At 39.3% G+C, this 22,298-nt stretch overlaps 1 protein-coding gene and 1 long non-coding RNA gene across 4 annotated transcripts; one reads left to right on the forward strand and one right to left on the reverse strand.

Moving 5' to 3' along the window:
- Nucleotides 1-64: 64 nt before the first annotated feature.
- Nucleotides 65-9,255, forward strand: MED1 (Mediator complex subunit 1). 2 transcript variants are annotated; one of them, XM_068292354.1, is made up of 4 exons: nucleotides 65-304; nucleotides 422-1,783; nucleotides 2,136-4,369; nucleotides 6,825-9,255. In XM_068292354.1, the coding sequence occupies exons 1-4, from the start codon at nucleotides 256-258 to the stop codon at nucleotides 8,694-8,696; spliced, it is 5,517 nt and encodes a 1,838-aa protein (XP_068148455.1). In that variant the 5' UTR covers nucleotides 65-255; the 3' UTR covers nucleotides 8,697-9,255. The 2 variants fall into 2 exon arrangements, with proteins under 2 accessions (XP_068148455.1, XP_068148456.1); XM_068292355.1 differs by having other exon boundaries at nucleotides 6,830-7,398.
- A 10,881-nt stretch (nucleotides 9,256-20,136) lies between these two features.
- Nucleotides 20,137-22,014, reverse strand: LOC137579277 (uncharacterized). Of its 2 annotated transcripts, XR_011032792.1 has the most exons (4): nucleotides 21,870-22,014; nucleotides 21,274-21,814; nucleotides 20,524-21,209; nucleotides 20,137-20,450 (listed from the first exon to the last, which is right to left on the reverse strand). It is a non-coding gene; the product is annotated as an uncharacterized lncRNA (long non-coding RNA). The 2 variants fall into 2 exon arrangements; XR_011032791.1 differs by lacking the exon at nucleotides 21,870-22,014 and having other exon boundaries at nucleotides 21,274-21,857.
- Between the last annotated feature and the right edge of the window lie 284 nt (nucleotides 22,015-22,298).

Raw genomic sequence — 22,298 nt, forward strand, 5'->3', positions numbered from 1 at the left:
AAAATATCTGTTATTTAACAGATTCGCCATGAGTAAATGTTAACAGCCGTATCGGCGTGAGTCTTGGCATTCTGTTAATTTTTTTTTTGTTTTTTCAAGTCGGAAAATTTTTTGCCGTGTTCTGAAAATTTTGATTTGAGTTGAAACGCGAAATTTCAGATCAAAACGGGACTCGGAATTCCAGTTGGTAAAGAGATACGTTTTTTCAATCGATACAAAGACAAGAAAACTAAAGCGGAAAAGTGGAAAACTCAAATGAGTGGTAACAATGCCAAGGGCCCGTCTGGATCGACGGCTGGGGCGGGTAAGTCTGGCAAAAAGAAAAGAGGAAGAGGAGAGAGGAAGGCAATGTGAATATGAAACGAAAGAAAGACTAATTTGTTTCTTACTATGATTTTTTTTTTTTTGAAAACGATGCCAGGTGGCTTTGGCAGTCACATACCCAGCATTGAGGAGAAGAACAAGCAAATCCAGCAAGAGACCATGATGGAGAAATTGCGGGCCAAATATCGCAGTAAACCGAAATCCTATGAAGAAATCAAAAAATCGGTGCGAATGTATTTCATTGAGAAACACTATCCTCTCGATCCGCTGTGCAAGGCTACTTTGCAAGCGGCTTTGGATAAGCTGCAGCATTATATTAAGGTAACATCCCGTCATGGTCTGGTTGAGCGCCTGGAGAGTTTGTCACGTCAGTTGGGCCTTAAATTCATGGAGGATCAGCAGCTTTTATTTATATCCACCGACATGTTCTATGTGGAGATACTCTTAGATTCCAGTGGCAATCTATCGGATGTCAAAGTGCATCATGAGTGTAAAATTGAACAGCAATCCAGCGAATTGGTCAATTGTCTTAAATCGGGCGATTTTGCTGACTTCACCGTCCAACTGGAGGGCCTTTCCTCAATCTATCAACTGAATGCCGAACCGAAGGTGAAGAAGAAAGCATTTGTGGCCTTGCAGGCCATGGAGACGGATATCTATAATCTTTATCAAATGCAAAATCACAAAGGCGATGATAGCTATGAAATAATGAATCAATCTTCAGTGGGTTTGGTCCTTCAGAGGCGCGGTGGTCATCCCATGAAATTGACATATTTCTGCCCGCCCATCCATTTACCCGAGGGCAAAGCTGGAACAGCTTCTCCCACTAATGCCAATGAGGTTAATAGTTTGAATTATACAATTGATCAGGTAATGAAAAGTAGTCATGGCCTAAGTGCCACCGTCAATTTGGAGGGCTCGTCGGCTAATAAACTGCAAATAATGCCAATTGTGACATTTCAAAGAGATGCCCAATCTGGTATAGAAGTGCCCACATACGCTCAACTCAATCAGAATAATTCCATGCTAATGCCAGCGACTTATGTTCTACGTTTAAATAAACCCCTGCCCGTATGCTATGAGTCATTACGTGCTTTGGGTCTGCCCGGTGTTGATGGCATGGCCAATATATCAACATCAGCGTCCACTTCCACAACTGGCTTCTCCTCGTCAACGTCAACGCCGCCAGGGCCAGCAACTACAGTGCTTAATCTTATTGTTCAGACAGCATCCAAGCAGGCTATTAGGAACACACAGCGTGGCCTCTATGTTAATTTGCCAAAGGAGACACATTGCTATTTCTTTACCGATAATCGCAAGTTACAGGGCACATTGATATCCTCTCTGCCCTTCACCGAACCAGCACAGGTGCCTAAAATCATGGCATTCCTCAAGAAGCAGGCTCTCTTCTATACCCTCCTCTCCAGTTGTGTGCGCGAGCAGCAGAAGCAATATAATGGTAAGTTTTTTCACCATAAATTTCTTTTGTTAGAATCTACCGTCGAACAGGGACGAAACCAGGGGGCTTAGTGTCAGTTAACCATGAGATCTCTGGGTAAGACTGACGGACGTGGATCCCTAGATGATAAATCAGCATACTGACAACGTACGAGAAATATCCTTAATTCTTTAAACCGAAAATCTTTGGTCAAATCCGCTTAGCAACTATCCTTTAGTTGGTCATATTATAATTATAAGAGATACTACCATATATTCTTGCTATGATCGGCTGATTTGGTTTAAATAGTTTCTACACAAAATGTCTAAATTTATGTTTCGCTTTTGTTTTCGCCCCGGTGCAAAAATAACAGATATGGACAGCACTGTAATTTTGGAAGTGACTGCTGTATCGTTTAATCAAATCACTGTGGAACTGCAACATCCATATGAAGAATCGCTGGCCACTGTGGATTTCTTGCTGGAGAATAATCAGGTCACCTGCAGCATCTATTGCCTAAGCAATGACTATGAGGAATTATCGCAAAAGCTAACCAGAACAGTGCGTAAAGTAGTCTCCATACCCATGGTGATTTACAAATTGCTCAAGTGCTGGGATGAGGAGCATCAGGTGAAGCTGCATGGTGGCATAGCCACGGGTACAAGTGCAGGCGGTGCTGGCGGTGGTGCTGGTTCTGGCCTGGGTGGCACAATTGGAGGAGCGGCGATTGATTCAACCGGTAAAACTAGTTTTAATCAATTTGCCATGGATACTTCGACGGGTGTCGGATTACCAGATGGCAGCCTGCCTAGTGGTGGCTTCGCGAACGTCAACAATCTGAAAATGGATGCCAAAGTGCGTTCGCTTGTTGATGGTTTTGCTGCCTCAACATCGGCAGCGGCAGCGATTGCCGGTTTGATCAATTTGAAGCGGGAAACTGATCCTGAGGTCACCGGCGGAAGCAGTAGCAGTGGCGTCGTCGGCGGCAGCGGCAGCACGGCAACAACTGGCAGTAGTTCCTCCTCAGGCCAGGCCAAAGCCAGCGATCAAGAGATTGCAGATAAATATAAAAATATATGGAAAGATAAGACACCAAATTTAAAGCATTGTGTTAGTATAACACCCATACCAGGTGATGCAGGCAAGACAGGATCAGGATCTGCAGCAGCAGCATCAGGAGCAGCCGGCACTCCAAGTGTAGGAGCCGTAACAGGAGGAGGAGCAGCAGCCGCCCCACCAAGTGTCGAGGTTCAACGTACAGGAGGTATTGAAATTATACCCCTCAATGTCCAGGCAAGTGTTGGAGGCGGCGGCGGTGGCACAGCCAGCTCGAGTGCTGCACCCACAACCATAACGATTACACCCATAACGGGAAAGGATTCGAGCAAAGAGCCATCGAAGAAGAGCAGCAGCAGCAGCAGTTCAGGCGGCCCATCTGGCAGTGGGAGTGTGGCCACCAAAAGACCACATGAGAGCAGCAGTAGTAGTGGCTCCTCATCATCATCTTCAAGCAGTAGTGGCTCTTCATCATCGTCAACTGGCGGTGGTGGCGGGGGTGGTTCGTCCTCCTCGTCATCAACAGACACACAGAAGGAGAAGAAACGCAAAAAGAAACGCGATGATTCTCCGATGGGACCACCAGAGAAAGTTTATTCACGTCAAAATTCACCAGCTGCTGGTGGTGATGCCTCCACGACGAGTGGTGTTGTCCGTAAATTTTCGTCACCCTCATCCTCGCCCAAGGCGGGTGGTGCTGGTGGTGGCCTAATGAGCGGTGTACCACCAACAAGACCAAGTCCGAAACATTCACCGGTATATAGCAGTCCCAAGCATAATACTGCCTCGAATAGTCCCAAATCTCCGTTTGGTACACATTCACCCAAACATGGATCATCCGGAAAACCAAGTATGTCTACACTTAAAAGTGCTGCCACAGCGGCCACTAGTTTGAGTCCCAAGGGTGACAAATCTTCTGGCTCGTCGGGCTCTACTTCAGTTAGTGGCGGCTCTTCAAGTGTTACAGCGGTTACCTCCACGGGCTCTGGTGGCAATCCCAGTCTAGTACGTTCATTTGCCAGCGTATCAGCACCACCACCGCCACCACCTGTGCCTCCTTTAAGCAGTAGCCAACAGCAGGCAGCAGCCGCATCAGCAGCAGCAGTGAGTTCATCCATGAAAAAGGAGAAATCAACATCGTCTGGTGGTGGAGTGTCGACCACATCATCATCAGCAGCAACCACATCGGCTGCCTCATCATCATCAGCAACATCCTCATCGTCGTCTTCGGTGACAAATCCAGCAAATGTTGTTACACCAGCCAGTGTGGCTGCTGCTGTGGCAGCTCTTAAAACATCTCAGCAACAGCAGCAACAACAACAGCAGCAGCAACACCAGCAGCAACAACAACAACAACAACAACTAAAAACGTCTGTAGCCAGCCTATCCCATCTGGCTGCTGGTTTCGGTACAGCGGGTTCAATTGGTGGACCTTGCGGACCAGGAGGAGGAGCAGCAGGTGGCGTTGGAGTGGGAACTAGCTCATCAGGAGCAACAGCAGCTTCTGCTTTGGAGTTGGGTGCTCTACGCAAGGGCATGGCGGGAGGTGCGGTAAGTCCGTTTTCATTATAAAAACAACAACAAGAACAACAACAACAACAAGTGCCACACCCACCTCCGCCTACAACTCTAACCCGTAGTTGATCTACTCCTACTTACTACTTACTTTTTGACTAAAAACCACAAAAAAAAAAAAAGAAAAAACAAAAAAAAAGAGAAAAAAAACAAAAATTACAAAATTTTATTCTTTAAAACTAATGCAAATGAAAAATTGTATTTAATTTAAACACCAAACAACAACAACAAAAAAAGAATACAATGCAAAAGATTGTTATTTCTCTGCTGTAGTTAAATATTGTTACTATTAGTTACGTTTTACTATTTCCTTTGTTTTTGTGTTTTGTTTTTTGTTCTTTTTTCCCCATTTTCTCCCTCTATCTCCCTCACAATCTCTTACTTACTCGAACCCAATCTATATCCTTTTATTTTTCTCTCCATATTTTCACTTTTAATCTTCTTTTTTCTGTAAATATATTTAACGTAAATATTGTTCCATAGATTATCTGCATCTTTTTTGCATCCGTTTATTCTGCAAACAAAAAAAAAGCGAATTTTTTGATTTATTTCTGGTTATGGGGTTATTCTCCAGCACGCACAGACACATGCACACCAAAAAAAAAAAAAAACACACACACACATATGTACACACACACACAACCATAAACCGATCTTATACGGTGCTGCAAAAACTCTGTGTCTAACTCTGCTCTTGTCTTTTTTCTACCTTTTACCTATTGTTAATTGCATTTTAAGCGCACATTTCTGTAATTTGTTTGTTGCATGTTATATTCTTCTTCTTTTATAGCTGATGCGCTTTATTTGTTGTTCGTTGTCGTTGTTGAGATTCGAGAAGAGTTTAGAGAATTTCTTGTGTACTTGAATTTAAATCAATCCCTCTAGAATTTGTTATTTGAAATTTGCTTTTGTGGTGGTATTAATATTCTCTATATCTATCTTTTATCAGCTGTAATTATTATTCTATATCATATATATACATATTACAATACATATATACAAAGTTATATACAATTCTCATCAAAAAGTGTATCCCAAATCAATTCTACTCATCTGTCTAAAAGAGACAAAGGCCCCCCCAAAAAATTATTATTCCAAATTCATTTTATGGTTTGATGATTTTAGCATAAATTGTTTTCTAAATACGTTCGAATATCCTTCAAAGATTATTATAAGATTGAAAGAATTTTTAGACCACTAGACTATTTATTATTTTAGACGCCAAGGGAAACAATTGTAATCCCTTTTTATTTATTATTCTTTTCGGCCAATTTTCGGTCACAATGTGAACCGATTGAAAAGTTATTCATGAAAATGTTTCAATGAGTAATTTGGAAGTTTATATAGGCCGACTATTAACTTTAATTCTTGTTACAATTGCTTCAACAGTTTACAGTTTGCTTTTCGTTTGGAAACCCACAGAACAAATAAATTGATATTAAGGGTATAACTTGATGAAATTAACTCAAATAATCAGCGCTCTTTTGAGCTAATAAGTTTCTCATTTCAAATAACATGAGTAAACAGACTTGCTTAGGGTTTTATAAACATTTACTAGTTCTTTTTGTGATTTGTCTGTGATAATTAGTTCATTAGGTGTCTAATTAACCTAGGATCGCTTTAAAACAATCGATATATGTATATATACAAAATGTAGCTGTAAGACTTGCAAATAAGGTTTATATGGTTTTAGTCAGTTTATTAGATCTCCAAGCAATTTAGGACCAGATGAGTTTTGTCGTCCCAGTTTTCCATTATTGATTATAATAAAGTCGAAGATCAGCCAGTTTGATCGACTTGGCATCAACTGTTATACGATTTAAGATATTTTTACTTTGATGCATTGATTTTGCGACTAGAATTTGGATATATCATTGGATTGGATATCTTACGAGCATTACAAAAATATTAATTAACATATTACTAACGGGTTTTTGCTCTATTATTTTTCTGCTCTCTCTCTCTCTCTCTCCCTTTCTTTCTGTTTCACTCTCTCCTTTCTATTTTTCACACAATTTCTTAAATTTCTCTTACTACATTGTGCCCCCCTTCCTACCCCACGTACACGCAAAATATACATGCTTTGTTTTATAAATATATATATAACATTTGATATATGTATTATATATAATTTAATTGATCGGCGGCTTGGCATGAATCTCTTGTATAATTGAATTTATATTTTTGTTATTACGTTGATTGTTTTTCAATGTTATAATTTGCCTATATTTTCTGGTTCGTTTCTTGTTTGTCTCGTTTCTGTTTGTCCTTCGAAATCACACACACACACACACAAACCCCATCATGTCCATCCCCCTACACGAACCTATCCCTCCTTTAAAAACACACACACACACACAACAAACACATTGCGACACACAACTGCGGCACATACACATACACACAACCAACCACATGCTTACTTTGTCAGGTTAGTTTGATGACGTCGACGGCAGCTTTAACAACAACACTCCAACCGGGGTCAGTGGCGGCATCGTCAGCGGGAACAACGGGAGCAACCTCCTCAACAGTGTCGGCAACAACAGTGCTAGCGGGAATGGGAGTACCACCATCATCAGTGGGCCTGGGTCTGGGAATGCCAACAACGGCAACGGGAACAACGGCGCCAATAGCATCATCCACATCAGCAGCAGCAGCGGCAGCGGCGGCAGTGGCAGCAGCAGTGGGCCAAGTAGCGGGACTAACGCCGCAAACAATGGCAGCAACAACATTGCTGCAACATCACCAACAGCAACACCACCAACAGCAGCAGCAGCAACATCATCTTCAGCAGCAACAGCAGCAACATCAGCAGCAGCAGCAGCAGCAACATCATCAGCAACAGCAACAACATCCACCGGGAACAGTGCCACCTAGTTGCTCTAGCACATCAAGTGATGCAGCCAGCCTGCAGGCAGGGGTTGGAGGAGGAGGAGGCGGTGGCGGAGGTGTCTCCAGCAGCGAGTATATGGTTAAGCCCAGCAGCCAAGAGGGTCTCAAATTGACCATTAATAAAACTGGCAGCAGTAAGAGCAACCTAAGCTCTGGCTCTGGAGGCGGCAGCACCAGCTCAACATCGTCATCATCCACCACCTCTTCCACATCCTCCACATCCGCCTCTTCAATTGGATCCAGCAAGGCCAAGAGCCTCAGTTCGGGAACCTCATCGACTGGCGGAGGTTCTTCTTCGAGCAGCAGCGGCAGCTCAAGCTCCACCAAGAAACAGCATACAGGTCTAAAGCCAGGCGTGAATAGTGGTCCAGCCTCGAAAAAGGCTCACTCCAGCGTCAGCGGTGGCACAAGTGGAACTGGCGGCGGCGGTAGCTCGACTTCTTCATCATCATCATCGTCGTCATCGTCCAGCAAGCATCTCTTTCAGAAGGCCAACTCATCGGGCAATCTTAGCACTAAACTTGGCAGCTCATCCGTTGGCGGTGGCGGCGGCGGCAGCAGCAGCGGATCGACCAGCGGCGGAGTGCCCCTAACAAAAAGTCACAGCACCAATTCATTTCCAGAGCACAGTGGTCCAAGGCGTCGACCCAGTATGGGTGCACTGGCCACCAGTGGCACTGGTGCCAGCGGATCTCAACGCAAGGCCAGCGGTTCTTCTTCAATGGGAGGTGGCAGCGGCTCCTCATCTTCTGGAGCCGTTTCACCAGCCGCTCTAACCGGCTCAATGTCCCAACCACCGCCACGATTTGATCATCATACAGATATGATGACCATACTCCAATATGCTTCGCCCACAATGGCCGCCAGCATGGAGGGATTCATCAAAGGATTGCATAATAAATTCCAGATACCCAAATTGTCGCAGCGTGCCAGCGGTGGAAGCGGCAGCAGTGGCGCTACTGGCGGCAATAGCAGTGGCTCTAGTGGGCCAACTGGTGGACGAACAACGCCCAGCACAACGGAGCAAACGTCAACAGCATCGTCATCATCATCAACAGCAGCAGCATCCACATCGGGATCCATTTGTTCTTCGAATGTTGGGCCAGGCGGTCTTGGTGTTCTGCAAGAGCAACAGCTACAACAGGAGCTTCCCAAGCCTCCCCAAGCCGGACCACCACCACCACCACCGCCATCAGGGTCATCAACATCGTCGTCATCGTCAACATCTTTGTCATCATCATCATCATCATCATTAGCAGGAGCAGCCCAATCGGCCACAACAACTGGAGCTGCCAGCAGTGCCCCAGGAAGCACCTCTGATCTACTCTTGAATCTCAGCAGCTCGGCAACAACAATGCCTACAAACGATGGCATCGATGAGGAACTATTAGCCAGGATAGCTGGCGAATGACACCTCGACAAGAAAATGGATCCCGATGATCTAATTTTAGTTAATCTTTCATCCTACATACATCATAACTAAGTATTATAAGCGATAACTTGCATTTGCCAAAAGTAATTGTTTGTTCCACATAACTTTCCAAGTACTTTCTCCCAACTCAATTCAACTCAACTCAACCCATCACATCTCAAAACGAAAATACTCGTCACCATTTAGGAAATTAAATTTCTGACTATTTCCTTTCCACTTCTCGAAATACTTTTCCTTCTCAATCACAAATTCGAATAGTTTGACTTGAGTTTTGTTAACAATTACCTTTAATGCAAGTGCAAAAAAGAAAGGAAAAAAAAAACAAATAAATATATACATTTTTTTTTCTAAATATTTTAAATCTATTAGCACATTATAAATATCTTTTTTTTTGTTCATCTTGAATACAACACAAAAAATATTTGGTACAAAATCTCAGAGATTATGGCAAAGAAAGAGAAAGAAAATTGTTTTTGGCTTAAACGAAAAAAACTAAAATGGTTTAAAAATAAAAATATATATTGATGTATGGTAATAAGTAATGTGTGTGTTAAAAAAAAAAAAAAAAATAATAAAAAATATATTTATGTGAACACTGGAAAAAAAAAAAACTGTCTCTCTCGGTCAACAAGGGAAACTTTAGGTATGCGAATCACCGATTTTGATGAATTTTGGCTCTAGGGCTGTGAAATCACAGAAACTGTGCCCCTTAAAGTATGCCCCTTAAAGTAGTCTATAAAATTTACTTCGAGAGTCAATACTATTGACAGAACATTTGAAAAATTTCATTATAGGTATACTTGGACTGATTATTGCATACTTTTGGGGGCGAAATTCCCCAAATCTCACAGCCGATAGACTATATCAAGTTAATTTAGTTGAAATCTTTGCCAGTTTACGTATTCAACTTGTCCCCTTTTAGTTTGCATTTTCAAGTATGTATATACATATATTTCATTTTTTGTATACAAAATAAAAATAATTTCGGCATAATCAACTTAAAGTTTATCGCATTGAGACCAGAGACCAGACCAGTCAGACCAAACCAAACGAAGCCCAAAAGCAAGAACCGAGACGTTTATGGCCTGACGTAAAGCAAGTGGCCTGCGGCCAGGATGCAAGCCAAGCCAAGCTTTAACTGCCACCAAAACGGATAAAAACCTCGAGACGAGCAAGGTTGGCGGTGGTGAATACAAAAAAAAAAACAACAACAACTTTTCTAGATATTATACCAGTGCACTTTTTTTCTCTTCCTTCCTTTCTTTTTTTGTACTTTTTTTTTCTTTTTTTGGTTTTGGGTTAAGTTTGTCCGTGAGCTGTTTATGGTCGGTGACGGTGGGCGATTGGGCGGAGAATGAGAGAGAAAGAAGATGGCAGCACGTTGCATCTTCATGGTACATGGACACGAACATTTTGTTGTTGCATATTAAAAACACCATTGGCGCAGTTTCTGCCTTGCTATGGGAAAGGCAGGCATAAGGCCAAACTCAACTTGATGCGATAATCGTTAAGCTATTCTATGTAAATTGGGTTTTCTCTTCCATTCGGTTCAAACAATGGCCATGGGGCGTGGGTAGGGCGTGTGGTGGGCGTGGTCGTGGTTTTAATGTGAAACCGATAAGGTTGCAATTTTGAAAACAAAACGTGAAGAAGAGTAGCTTAACCCATTCCAGAATCCAATCCCCGTCCACTTCAAGGCCCAATCATGCACATAATTGTGTTCATCAAGGCAAATTATGTGGAGAAACCAGAGGGGGACCCAAGTCACATTTGATTTAATGGAGAAAATTTCTATCTCAATTTGATTTTTCGACTAATTGAAGTGTGACTTGAAGGAGGAGAAGCAAGAGACGAGATGAGAATAAGCCAACGGGCAACTACTCTACACACACACACATACACACACACATCATGGACGGAAGTGGAAAATATTTTGTAAGGGGGTTATTGAAACAACAAGTATTTTTATGAGGATTTATCAAAATTTTGCCAAGTTTCGATGGTGATGATTTGGAAGATCGATATTTCGGTTATTCCCTCTTTGGAAACCTACATGACACAAATTCTTGTTAGAATATTTGCAGCATTGTTGTCTTGGACAACATTTTGATTAGACAGTAATTCAATTCAATTCATCTCATTATTTTGAAGAAACAAAGCCCATCGTGTAGTGAACATATCCCTCGAAATGGTACAACATGTATCCGCATGATGATGGCCATGATGACAGGCAACCAAGTGGCAAAAGCATCATCTTCATGGCGGGGGTTCATTAAATTGTTAATGTGGTTGGCTTTTCGACTTCTACTCTCTCTCTGTGTGTTGGTGTGTTGGTGTGTGTGTGTGTGTATGGGTGGAGTGTGAAAGAATTTCGCCGGCATTCCTGACTGCCTGTCTGTCTGTGTGTCCCCTCTCGACCAATTGAGCTTGAAAATTGAAAATGGATGGAGACGGGAGGCTAAATGCAATAAAAAATCATAGACATATTTCACATAACCACAGAAAAAATGCCATTGAAACGTACTCGTATGTACATATGTATGTATGTAGAATCCGGGGTGAGCAATTGAATTTGGGGTAAATTTTTTTGTTGCAGCTTCCGGTTGAAGTTGAAACGGAAACAAAAGATGACTTCAAGAGAATAAAGGTGGCCCCTAATAAAGTTAGCAGCGTACAAGACGTATGTGTGTGTGTGTGTTAGTGTTAGTGCCACACACACTCACACTCACACATTTATCGTCTTACCACATCACCCCATCTTCATTCTCTTGTCTCTAAAGGCATCACCAGGCACACGGCAATGAATCTGAATCTGCGTTTCCGCCTCGCTGATTTTACAATGATGGTTATCCGCATCGTTGGCTTAAGGGCGTATTTAATATATGTACATTATATACAGTATACATATGTACATATACATATATATATACACACACATATTTACATTCACCTTAGCCTCACACGATATACGACATAATTAAAAATATGCACCTCAATTCATTTGATTGGCAGGCAAGATATACTCTACTTGTCCCATATACATATATATTTTTCGACGAAAATTCATGGGTTTCGTCATTAAAATTCATTGGAGCCAAGATGAAGATGAAATTCATAAAACAAAAAACCAAAAAAAAAAAAAAATTCCCTTGATATATTTTCTCGGAACATACTCAGATACATATGTATATGTCCAGGGGTGAATTTCGGAGAGGTTCACACGACGAAAAACGTAAGGTAGGAATCAAAAATCATGATAAAGAGCAAAACTTTTCGGGGCACCTCTCTTCGTACGCATTTCGCTCCTGCATCTACATACATATGTCGTTACTTACATCACATACAAACTGGTTAACCTTATTGTAATGAATTCTCAAAAGTAATTTACTGTTTCGTACTTGACAAGTTTAAGGGTTTTATGTGGTTTTTAGAAGATATGCATTAGGATTGAATATAGTTTGTTCGAAAATTCTTGGCAAGACGACGAAGTTTCGATGGTTTTTATTATTAATCCCTAAAGTCGATGGAGTAAATAGAATGAGTTATACAGATGAACAGTTTGTTTTCTATATGCCAAAAGGATTACCAAAAAGGTGCGCTGGTCAAAATTGGACTTTGATTTTTCATTTTTTGCATTTTTCAATCATTTTGGGTTGTCGAGTATCTATTTTTCTAGCTTTACGCCGATTTAAATCCCTTGTTTTGATGCAAAGGCAAAGGAATATACATACATATGTATATTTAATGTGTCTGACTCGTTCTTTATTGAATGTTTTATCTATTACTTGGTAGGTAAAGTTAAATTAATAGCCATAGAAATTGTTCAAATCTGTGATATTATCCCCTCAGGAGTTGAATAAATAAAGCGTTTTAATAAAAATCGATCTGCTTAATATCTTTGCCAGCAAAGTGTTGCAGCAAATATCCTTTAAGCTGCCATAAATCCTTGAGCCGGATATAAATCCCTACTTGCCTCTTATCGTATGTATGTGCCACGAAATATATAAGTATATATGTATGTACATATATATACATATGTTGGACATATGTCGGCAACGGTTTTAAGCGGCAGGTAAACTGCTATAAACGACATATCCCAAATGCATTTCAAATGCAATTCAATTTCCTTTCGTTTTATTTGTTTTTTTTGTTAGTCTCCTTCTTGGCCACATGAGTTTTCAAAATGGCTTACAATGCGTCTTTTCTACTTACATACACACACAAAACTACTTGAGGGGGTAGTTAGATAGTTTTTTTTTTTTTTTTTTTTTTGTTTCCTTCTTCTAGTTATTGATTGTTGGCCTTAATTTAGGAAAAGCATTTTGGTCTAGCATTTCTCTTTGGGGGGGTTGGCCAAAAGCAATTTGCTCGAACATAGTTAATTTGCAAGTGTCACGGACATGTTGCAACATCTAGCAGAAGCACCACCATTGGCATCAGCAGCGGCAGCATGAGCAAAGGATAAATGTCATTAAGGCAGTTAGCTGTGGATTAGAGCTGTCGTTAGTTGTCGTTGAAGTTCCTGACATGAATTGATAAACAGGCAGAGAAACCAACAAACAACACTTTGCGTCCCACCTGCTGTTATCTGCTATGCAATTAACAATGCGTTAACTATGGGTTAGATTACTACAATTGGCTTTTATTGCATTTTCAATTAAATTTGCGAGGCTTTTCTTTTGGTTTAATGCTAACTGGACAAAGGATAAGCGGCGTATGGCAGAGGCACCAGCACAAATGCTTCATGATTGTGCCCACGTGCACAGTTGGTTTTAGGCAAATCAATATTCTTGTTTTGCACTTTTTCCTTTCCTGATTTCCTGTTGACACTGTCAGGTAAAAAGTAATTGAAGTTACTGCCGAAAAACTTTGGTCATCAAACAAACCGACAGCTGCCTGTCTTTATCTGCCACCGACGCCATATCTAGCCATCGTCATCATCATCATCATCATCATCCGGCATTATAATCATCTAAATCATCATTGTCATTCACAAAACGTCATCATTGTCCTCATCATACGCTTCGTTTGCGCTTTGATGTATGCTACGATTTGTTTTATTACTCTTCGTCTTTTCGACCGGCGACGCATCCTGCTACTTCGACTCACTCACCAACACACACACACAATGTGTAGGATTTTTGAGCAAGTTTTGACAAAGTTTTTCGCCCCAAAACCCCTCCCCGCAGACACACACACACACCGGCACACCCCTTCGCTATTGAGTTCTATTATCTTTTGCTGTTGGTTTGTTTGTTTGTTAAGCTGGCCGCAAATTATTTTGCATGAGCCTCAGCTCCAAAGGAATTCTTGTCGATTAATCTTTTGTCCATGTGTGTGTGTGTGTGTGTGTGTGTGTGTCTGGTATTGGGATTTGTCTTTGATTGTTTGCTTTAAAGTTTGAAAATAGATATTTTGCTTTACAAGCTTTCATAGTTTAGTTTTATAATGTGTTGGACTTTCGTTTCTTTTTCACTCTTGTAGTAGTTTCCTTTTCATTTCTTTTTCTTTTTCTGTGGTTTTAGCCTTTGGGTTTTGTTTGGTTTACTTTTAGAGTTAAAATTTTCAACTTGAATATCAAGGATTTTTGGTTTATTTTAAGTTGAAAATTGTTAGAGCTGGGCAAGTTGTAAGGGAAATAAAGAAAGTTTAAGTATGGCCTTAATATTTGTTTAATTTCGAATTTTAAAATATCAAGGATATTCAAATACAAATTAACTAATTTTTGTTTTATTATTAATAATTTTCTTGGTTCATCGCCAACTTTGTTCTCTACCATTATGTACATACATATGTATGTATGTTTGGCCTCAAGCCCTTTCTACCCCATCATTGAGTTCCCAGTTTGTATTCGTTTACTGCTCTCTTAGGTACGAGTATCTAAATTAGAAATTTTGTTTATCGTATCTGCCGACCAGGTGATTAGTGCTATTAAAATCAATGCCGCTGGCATGGATGTAGATGTTGGAGTGGGCGCAAATAGTTTTCGTTGTTGTTTTGCCCTTTCTCCTCTCAGTTGTTTAACACAGTTTTGTTTTTCAACTTATTTGATGGTGTCGATGTGTGTTCAAATATAACATCACGCCCATGTTCGTTGAGGCTTTAAGTTCGTTTCAGTTGTAGGAAAGGACAGGCCAGGACAAGGACAAGGTGCGAGGGCCATTTCGTTGCCTTGCAAGCGTATAAATGCAATTTCCGTTTGATGCAACCGGAATTTCAGGCACGCCAGAACCAGCGCCTGTCCTGATGCCAGTTTGACTGGTTGACTGACGACCAAAGTTGGGCCTTTGGCTTCGGCCAAGTCGAATAAATGGACTGAAAAAATATATGGTGTACGTATGTATGTAGATACATATATACATACATATGTAATCTTGTACCTACAAACAATGTATGAACGAGTTTTTATTAAATTCCATGAAAACATGAAAAGCTTTGGATGTTTAAATACAACAAATGATTGCCTCATGGTTAATTAATTAATAGTTAATGATGTCTATATAGTTGGGTTTGGTCATGTCAACGACGGCAAACTGAAATCAAGGTCAATACAGGGATTCATTAATCAAAATTGTGGCAACAGGCAAATGGACAAGCGACGCACCCAAAACCACTTCAACAAAACTGAACTTTCAAACCCCATGAGAGGATGTCAAAGGTACTGGGCACCGGTATCCAGTGGCAAGCACTCATACACACGCACATACACACACACACACACACACACTACCATCAAATCATCCAAGTCATGTCACTCACACATGTCTTGAGGCTGTGGCACAACGTTGCGTATGATTGATGCTTTGTTCAATGCGATTATCTGAGGTGCGCGTGTGTGACGTAACAACAGCTGCTTCCACTTGTACTTCAAATACACACACACACACACACACGCGCACAGCAGTGTATTGAGGGCGTGGCCAAATAGGCGGAATCAGCGGGCAGTGGCCAAACTAAAGTTACTCTGCGTTATACATAGACATCATATTAAAGAACTCAATTTGGTAAACCACGACAAATAATGTATTGCCAACCTTTATGGCATGTCGTTTCACTCTAATTAGGTACCTATTTCATTTAAATTCCAAAAAATATTCTTTGTAAACAAAAAACAAACGAATTTTGAAATCGATCATTTTGCAACTGTCGTTTTAAATTCGCTGTTAATTTAAAGTATGCAATCGATTAATATTCGGCAGATCCCGTTAGGATCGCACAGTTCTCTGTTACCTCTAACATCTGATCTGTTAATGTCGGTAATAGACGCGCTCGCGTAAGTTTAGCCGAAAATTGTTTTTTTTTTGTGATAAAAGTGTTTAAAAATATTCGCAAATGCAAATCAGTGTAAAGTTTATGCAATTACCCTTGAAATTTGTATTATTGGCAAAGAGATCAGTTTGATTTTGCATCAAATTTTTACTTCGAGAAGCAAAGCAAGAAAAACAAAAAGCAGCATTCAAGTAAAAAGCCGAAGCCGACGTCGCGGTCTCAAACGTTTATTTTTTTATTGCTAATAATAATGCAAGCAATGAAAAGGTTTTCACTAACAATAATTGCATAAAAATTGGTTCGGAATTCGTAAGAATATTATGATATAATATAATATTTGTTTTCAGCAGCTAAACTCAAAAACGTTGACGGTGCCGTTCGTTGACGTTGACGTCGACGCCGCCGTCTCGGCTGCAGTCGCTATCGCGTAGGCGCGAAAGAAATACATACATGAGAGAGAGAGAGAGAGAGAAATTAAAAATTTTTTTTTTAAGTGCAAGTGTAGTAAAGTGAGTAAAAAAAGAAACGGTAAGAATGCAATTTATTAAATTAAAATTTAATTGTAATCTGTTAACATTTGAAATTCTTTTGTGTTGGGCGCCACTGAGCCACATTACGCCCTGGCATACAAAATGAAAATGCGCAGCACAAAAACCCAGAAAAAATAAAACGGTAAGCAAAATGAAGCAGTCGCTGGTTTCTGCCTCTTTGGGTTTTGGCCAACTCCCAGCTTGGGCATTGACTTTGACATCGGCAACGTAAAAGAACAGGCAGGCGAGTGGTTAAAGGCCAACAAAGAAAGCCAAAAGTGCAACAGAGCTGCCAACTTCACCTTAATTAGGTTACAAAGAGAAGAAAGTCAGCCTAAAGAAGTGATAGAAATTCAAATGCTCTTTCTTTTGGCCGCGTGAGAATACCTTGAACTAGTAACACAATAAGAAAAAAAAAAGAACACTACATATTCTTTTACACCCCAACACATCTCTTCGCGAACTAAGTAAATAGTTGAGATACCCATTCGAAAAGGTAAGTAACCTAGTATTAATATATAATGAAAACTCTCGACTCCTGAACTCTCTTTACACACGGCCCGGAATGAATGAAATAATCAAGTATTAATCATGTTGGCTCTGTGGGAAATTAACGTTTTCCCGCCTTATTCCCGATCTGCCCGCTCTCACTCTCTTACCCTCAATGTATTAAATTGATAATGAAATGTATGCAGGCCGAGTCGGTTGTGTCCTTTCAGTTTAATCACTTTGTAAGAGAGACACCCAGAGAAAGAGAGAGAGAAAGCCAGTAGCGATAATTGTTAAAACGTGCTTAATATTATATTTTATGTACATACATATGTGTGTAAGTATGTATGTATGTATATGTAGGTGCATAACAGCCATTAAACAATTCAAATTTATGCTCAGCAACCAATTGTCCTTCTCGCCAGTTTGTCCTTTGAATTGCATGTATATTTTCATTAAACTCTTTCTCTCTCTGTCTGCATTTTTTTTCTTCCACTTCATTACAAAAGTAAAATGATTAAAATTATATACATACAACCGATTTGTCTGAAAGTCGAATTTTGAATGCCCTTGCAGTGATATTTTAACATAAGGAGAGAAAGACTAAATGTGCATATTAGGTGACCATTGGTGTGAGTGGGATAGACTATCTGCATATTTTTTTTTGTAAATGTTCTACCTTACAAAAGTAGAAAAGAAAAGCGTTAACAGAGGGCGAGGCAGAGAGACAAAGAGAGAGAGAGAGACAGAGAGAGAGAGAGAGACGTTGGTAATTAATCAGGTTAGACTTACTTGAATAAGGATTTCTCTTGTGTAAGTTACAAAAAGGGTATTTATGCGTTGGTGCGTCAAATTTTCGTTTGATTTTTAAGGGGTAACAAAATAATAATCATAATTTCAAAAAATTAGCAATGCTTAATTTTAAAATGTTCCTTTAAACAATTAAAGTTTTCTGCTTAACTGACAGAGTGAGAAACAGAGAGAGAGAGAGAGAGAGAGAAAGAAAGAAACAGCAACTGAATAATGTCCCTTGCTCTAAATGAAAAATGATGCAAATTTATTCAACTTTTGCCATATTTTGATTGACATTGCAATATTTGCAATTCGAAATGGCTGCAATCTGGTTTTATCTGTTTGGTTTTTATCTAGATAGCAGCAACATAGCCAACGAGGCCAAATTATGACCTTCAATATTATCCAACATTGATATGTATCAACTGGCAACTGTATCTGTATCTGCATCTGCATCTGCATCTGTTCAATGACAGATATATGTATGTATCTACATAGGTCCACAGATCCATCTATGCATGGACATATGTACATACATATATGTAAATAGTAATCGACTAGTTGCCTGCCCTTCCGTGTTTGGGACCTGGGGCAATTTTTTCGGGTATCCATTGGAACATTCGCACTCTGCTGATTAAGGGTCAGAGAGTTATTAGATAAAGAGAGAGAATAACCGTGAAGGTCGAAACTGAAAACTGTTAATTCTAGTCCCAAGGTTCACTGCCAACTGTTCACCATTGAATTTATGTGGTTGAAATGTGAAAACGAGGCAAAAAAGACTTACACTTTAAAAAGCTGTTGATCAAAGAGAAAAGACAGCAGCCAACAAGAAAATCAACAACAAGTCCTTAGCCTTGGGTGTAGTATGTGGCATTTACAAGAGAAGCAAAAGGATTTCTCAAGAAAATGCCCACTTAACAAATCACAAAAGACAAAAAGAAAAACGAGCGAACGAATAAAATGAAAGGACGGGTGGAAAAAAAAAAAATAACTATCAAAGAAGTTAACTTTTCTTAACCCGAACTCAGACTACCCTTGTATTTATATTTGTTAATACATATACATTTGCCAATGTGTGTGTCTGTGTGTGTGTGTGTGTAAAGTTTGCTTTAGTCATAAGAGCAATAATTGAAATTAAAAATTTGGTAGAACTACGGCAACTTTTTGTCCGGTTTATCTTCCTTTCGATATCTTAGTTTATAGTTTCGCATTTATTTATCTCAGTAATTCCAACTGAGATCACATATATTTATGTTTGCATCCTTTAAATGGTCGAAAACATTTTCTTTGCTTTAGAAACATTTGACCAATTTTATAATACCCTCTTCAAGGGTATAAGAAAAGAAAAACAGAATAAAAACCAGCCAGTACTTGGCAACTAACTGGTTGTCTCTGTGTGTGTGTGTGTGTGTGTGTGTGTGTGTGTGTAAACCTTGGGGCAATAATCATTTTGCAAAAGCCGCCTGAATGACCAACTCTCTTTCTATCTCTCTCTTTCTCTCTCTCTCTCTCTCTCTTTAATTGGCAAACTGATCAAAAGAATCATATTTTTGGCTTAAAAACGCTTCAAGCCATTTTTGTTCCTTGAAAAACTATTGTATGAAATTTGTAAAATAAATAATCACAAATGTGTTTAACTTATGGAAAGCAACAGGTTCTTATTTTTGAGACATAATTTAAACTCAGACGCATTTGATGTAACGCATGCGCCCAATATATATTAAAGGAATTCGCTCATAAAAAGGACTCCACTCAATTCTACAGTCAGAGTGGGGTGTCATTTCACTCCAATCTGCAATCTATTAGCATTTGTCTTTGTGTGCGTGTGTATGAGTGTGTTGGTTTTTCCACTCGATTAAGAAAACAGAAAAGGCAAAAAAACGTCAACCAAAATGTTGCGATGCGGCGATCTGCTCCCCACACCGTTTGCTATATTGTTATTGGTCTTTTTTCTCTCTCGCTATTATTTCGTTTGATTTCCGCAATGAAAATGAAATTAAATGTTGCCTGTAATGTGATTGCAAGTGGTCACTGAGTGGGCGGTCGCGAAGGAGGGACAGGAAGTTGGTGGCAAACTGCAGGAAGCCAGCAATAAAAAGTACACCAAAAGCAAGCGTAGAGTAAACTTCAAAAAGAAAATAGTAGAAGGAAAAGAACCGACCGACCGACCGACCAAATGACTGACTTACTGACTGAAAATTCCGCCATCAGGAAACGGAAGCATTAGCCTCTGGGAAACTTCTGGACATTCGAGAAGAGGGGGGAAGGGGCGTTAGCAAGGGGATGGCCATTTAAGTGCGTCCATGTGACGACTTCTACGACTTGCTTGACACTTTTTTTTTGTTTTTGTTCTTGTTTCATTATTTTTATTGCGAGTGCTTTGCTTTAACATTTGATTGAACTGCGTTTGGCTATATTGTTAGTGTTATTTTTGTGTTATCTGCATTGTTTTCTGTTACTCTGCTCTATTTGCTTTCAACTTGTCGCCACTTCTTATCATCCAAAATCGTCGCCCGTCCGACCAGTTTGCATCCCTCAAAAATCCAAATAAAAGCAGCAGCAGATTTCTTTAGATTTTCGTTAAAATTTCGTCCTGTGCATCTATATATTTGAAACTTATAGTCAATAAATTCCCATTTAGATATTTTGGCAACTGAAATGAAGTTATTTAAAATTTTAAAAACAAAAATTCTGTTTGAAAAATTGTGTCTTACTTTTGTACTTACCTTTTTAACTATACCGGTATCAATATTCGATCCATATACAAACAATTTCAATGGATTTTTGGACTGAATTCCATTAGAACGACAAATATCCAAAGTATAAAAGATAAAGTCATCGGTCAAGTCGTGATTATTTTGCACGCAAAGGTATCTAAGATGTTTGCATTCTCTCAATATTGAGAGCATAGTTTCATTAGACAAGTTATGAGAATCATAAAATGTCAATCTCTCCAGTTGCTTTAAACGGCCAACATATTGATAAGCCGTTTCATCCATAGATGAACAACTTAGATCTTTAAGCGAGACCATTTTAGAAATCAATTGAGCTTCTTCGAGATCTATATGTGTAAGAAAACGAAATTTCTCCAAATGATTTGCATATTGACTTAGCACAGTTTTGCTCATGACACTGCACAATTGTACTTTAAATTTGGGAAATAAAGTCAAACTCTTTAGATTTGGGAAATAGGGCAATCTTTTTGCCAACAGGACATCAATAATTTCCAAAAGCTCCAAATTCTTCAATTCCAGTTGCTTGAAATCAACGCAACTCAAAGATCTAAGAAATAGAACACGAAGATTTTTTAAAGGCGAACATATGGCATATATATTCAAAAAACTATCTGGGTCCCAAAAAAGGCCTCGTAGCCGTAAGTCCTCCAATTGGATTAAATTTTTAATACAATTCACTGTTGAATGAATTAAAAAAGAAACTTTTATCTTTATCTAGACTTTTTAGAGCCAACAACTTACGTTCAGAATCCAATGAGGGAAACCCAAATAAAGTTAATCTCTTTAAATTTGGTAATTGAGCCAGGGGATTTAGAAATGAATTCACTGCATGATCCGGACATATATATTCCTCTCTGCAATAACAGTATTCCAAATAAAGTGATTTCATTTGTTTCATCTTTACAATCAATTCAATCTTTCGCACATCATTGGCGTTTGCACGAATCTCGTCAAGATTCGGACAATATTTGATTGCCAATCGGATTAGCTCATGGACTTCATCATGTTGATCCAGATTTTCGAATAAGAAATCCATTTTACGAATACATTCTTCCCCAACTAATTTAACTATATCAATAGCGTCCTCCGGTGTATATTCATAAAAGCGAAAGTTTTGGAACTCTTGTCGATTGCGCGCAGCGAAGAATTTCGTATACATCGGTAGAGCACGAACCAAATTCAATTGATCACTTAATTTATCCACTTTTGCAAAGATTTGTTCCAGCCCATCGGCATAGAGATCGAGAATGCTCAATTGTCCTGATTTTTCCATATTTTTCGGCTTAAAATTGAATGTTTTTGTTAAATTTATTGTTTTCACAATGTGAATCACTCACTTGCTTGTCTCCAATATATTTTATGACAGGTCTAGCTAGGGCACGCATACAATATAAAATTACGTTTTGACAACAAACACAAAGTACAGTGCTTCTTTAGGTATCGGTAAGGTATCGATACATATTTTATTTTTAAGGCTCTTCACACTAATTAGGGTTGCGCCGTCTGCTAGCAAACAATCGTTCATTTGTTTTCTAGTATTAAATAATAAATTTTCCCATGGGAACTCAACTCAATGTAAATGTTTTGAAATTTTAAGAAACTTGCGGTCCAATTTTACTTTTAATCTTTCTTAATAGGCGTCTGCCTATTAAGTTTTTAACTTACATGATATTAAGAATTCAGAATTAGTTATTTGTTTCTTTGGCTTATAGGAATATATATATATGGGTATTTGCATGAACAATAAGAATTTTATATTGCCATGT

This window comes from Drosophila tropicalis, unplaced genomic scaffold (assembly GCF_018151085.1).
Source record: "Drosophila tropicalis isolate 14030-0801.00 unplaced genomic scaffold, ASM1815108v1 contig_694, whole genome shotgun sequence".
NCBI classification, from domain to species: domain Eukaryota; kingdom Metazoa; phylum Arthropoda; class Insecta; order Diptera; family Drosophilidae; genus Drosophila; species Drosophila tropicalis.

Coding starts and splice junctions, on each gene's coding strand:
- MED1 (XM_068292354.1), top strand. CDS start 256: ATGAGTGGTAACAATGCCAAGGGCCCGTCTGGATCGACGGCTGGGGCG. Junction 305..421: donor TGGATCGACGGCTGGGGCGG/GTAAGTCTGGCA, acceptor AAACGATGCCAG/GTGGCTTTGGCAGTCACATA. Junction 1,784..2,135: donor GCAGCAGAAGCAATATAATG/GTAAGTTTTTTC, acceptor CAAAAATAACAG/ATATGGACAGCACTGTAATT.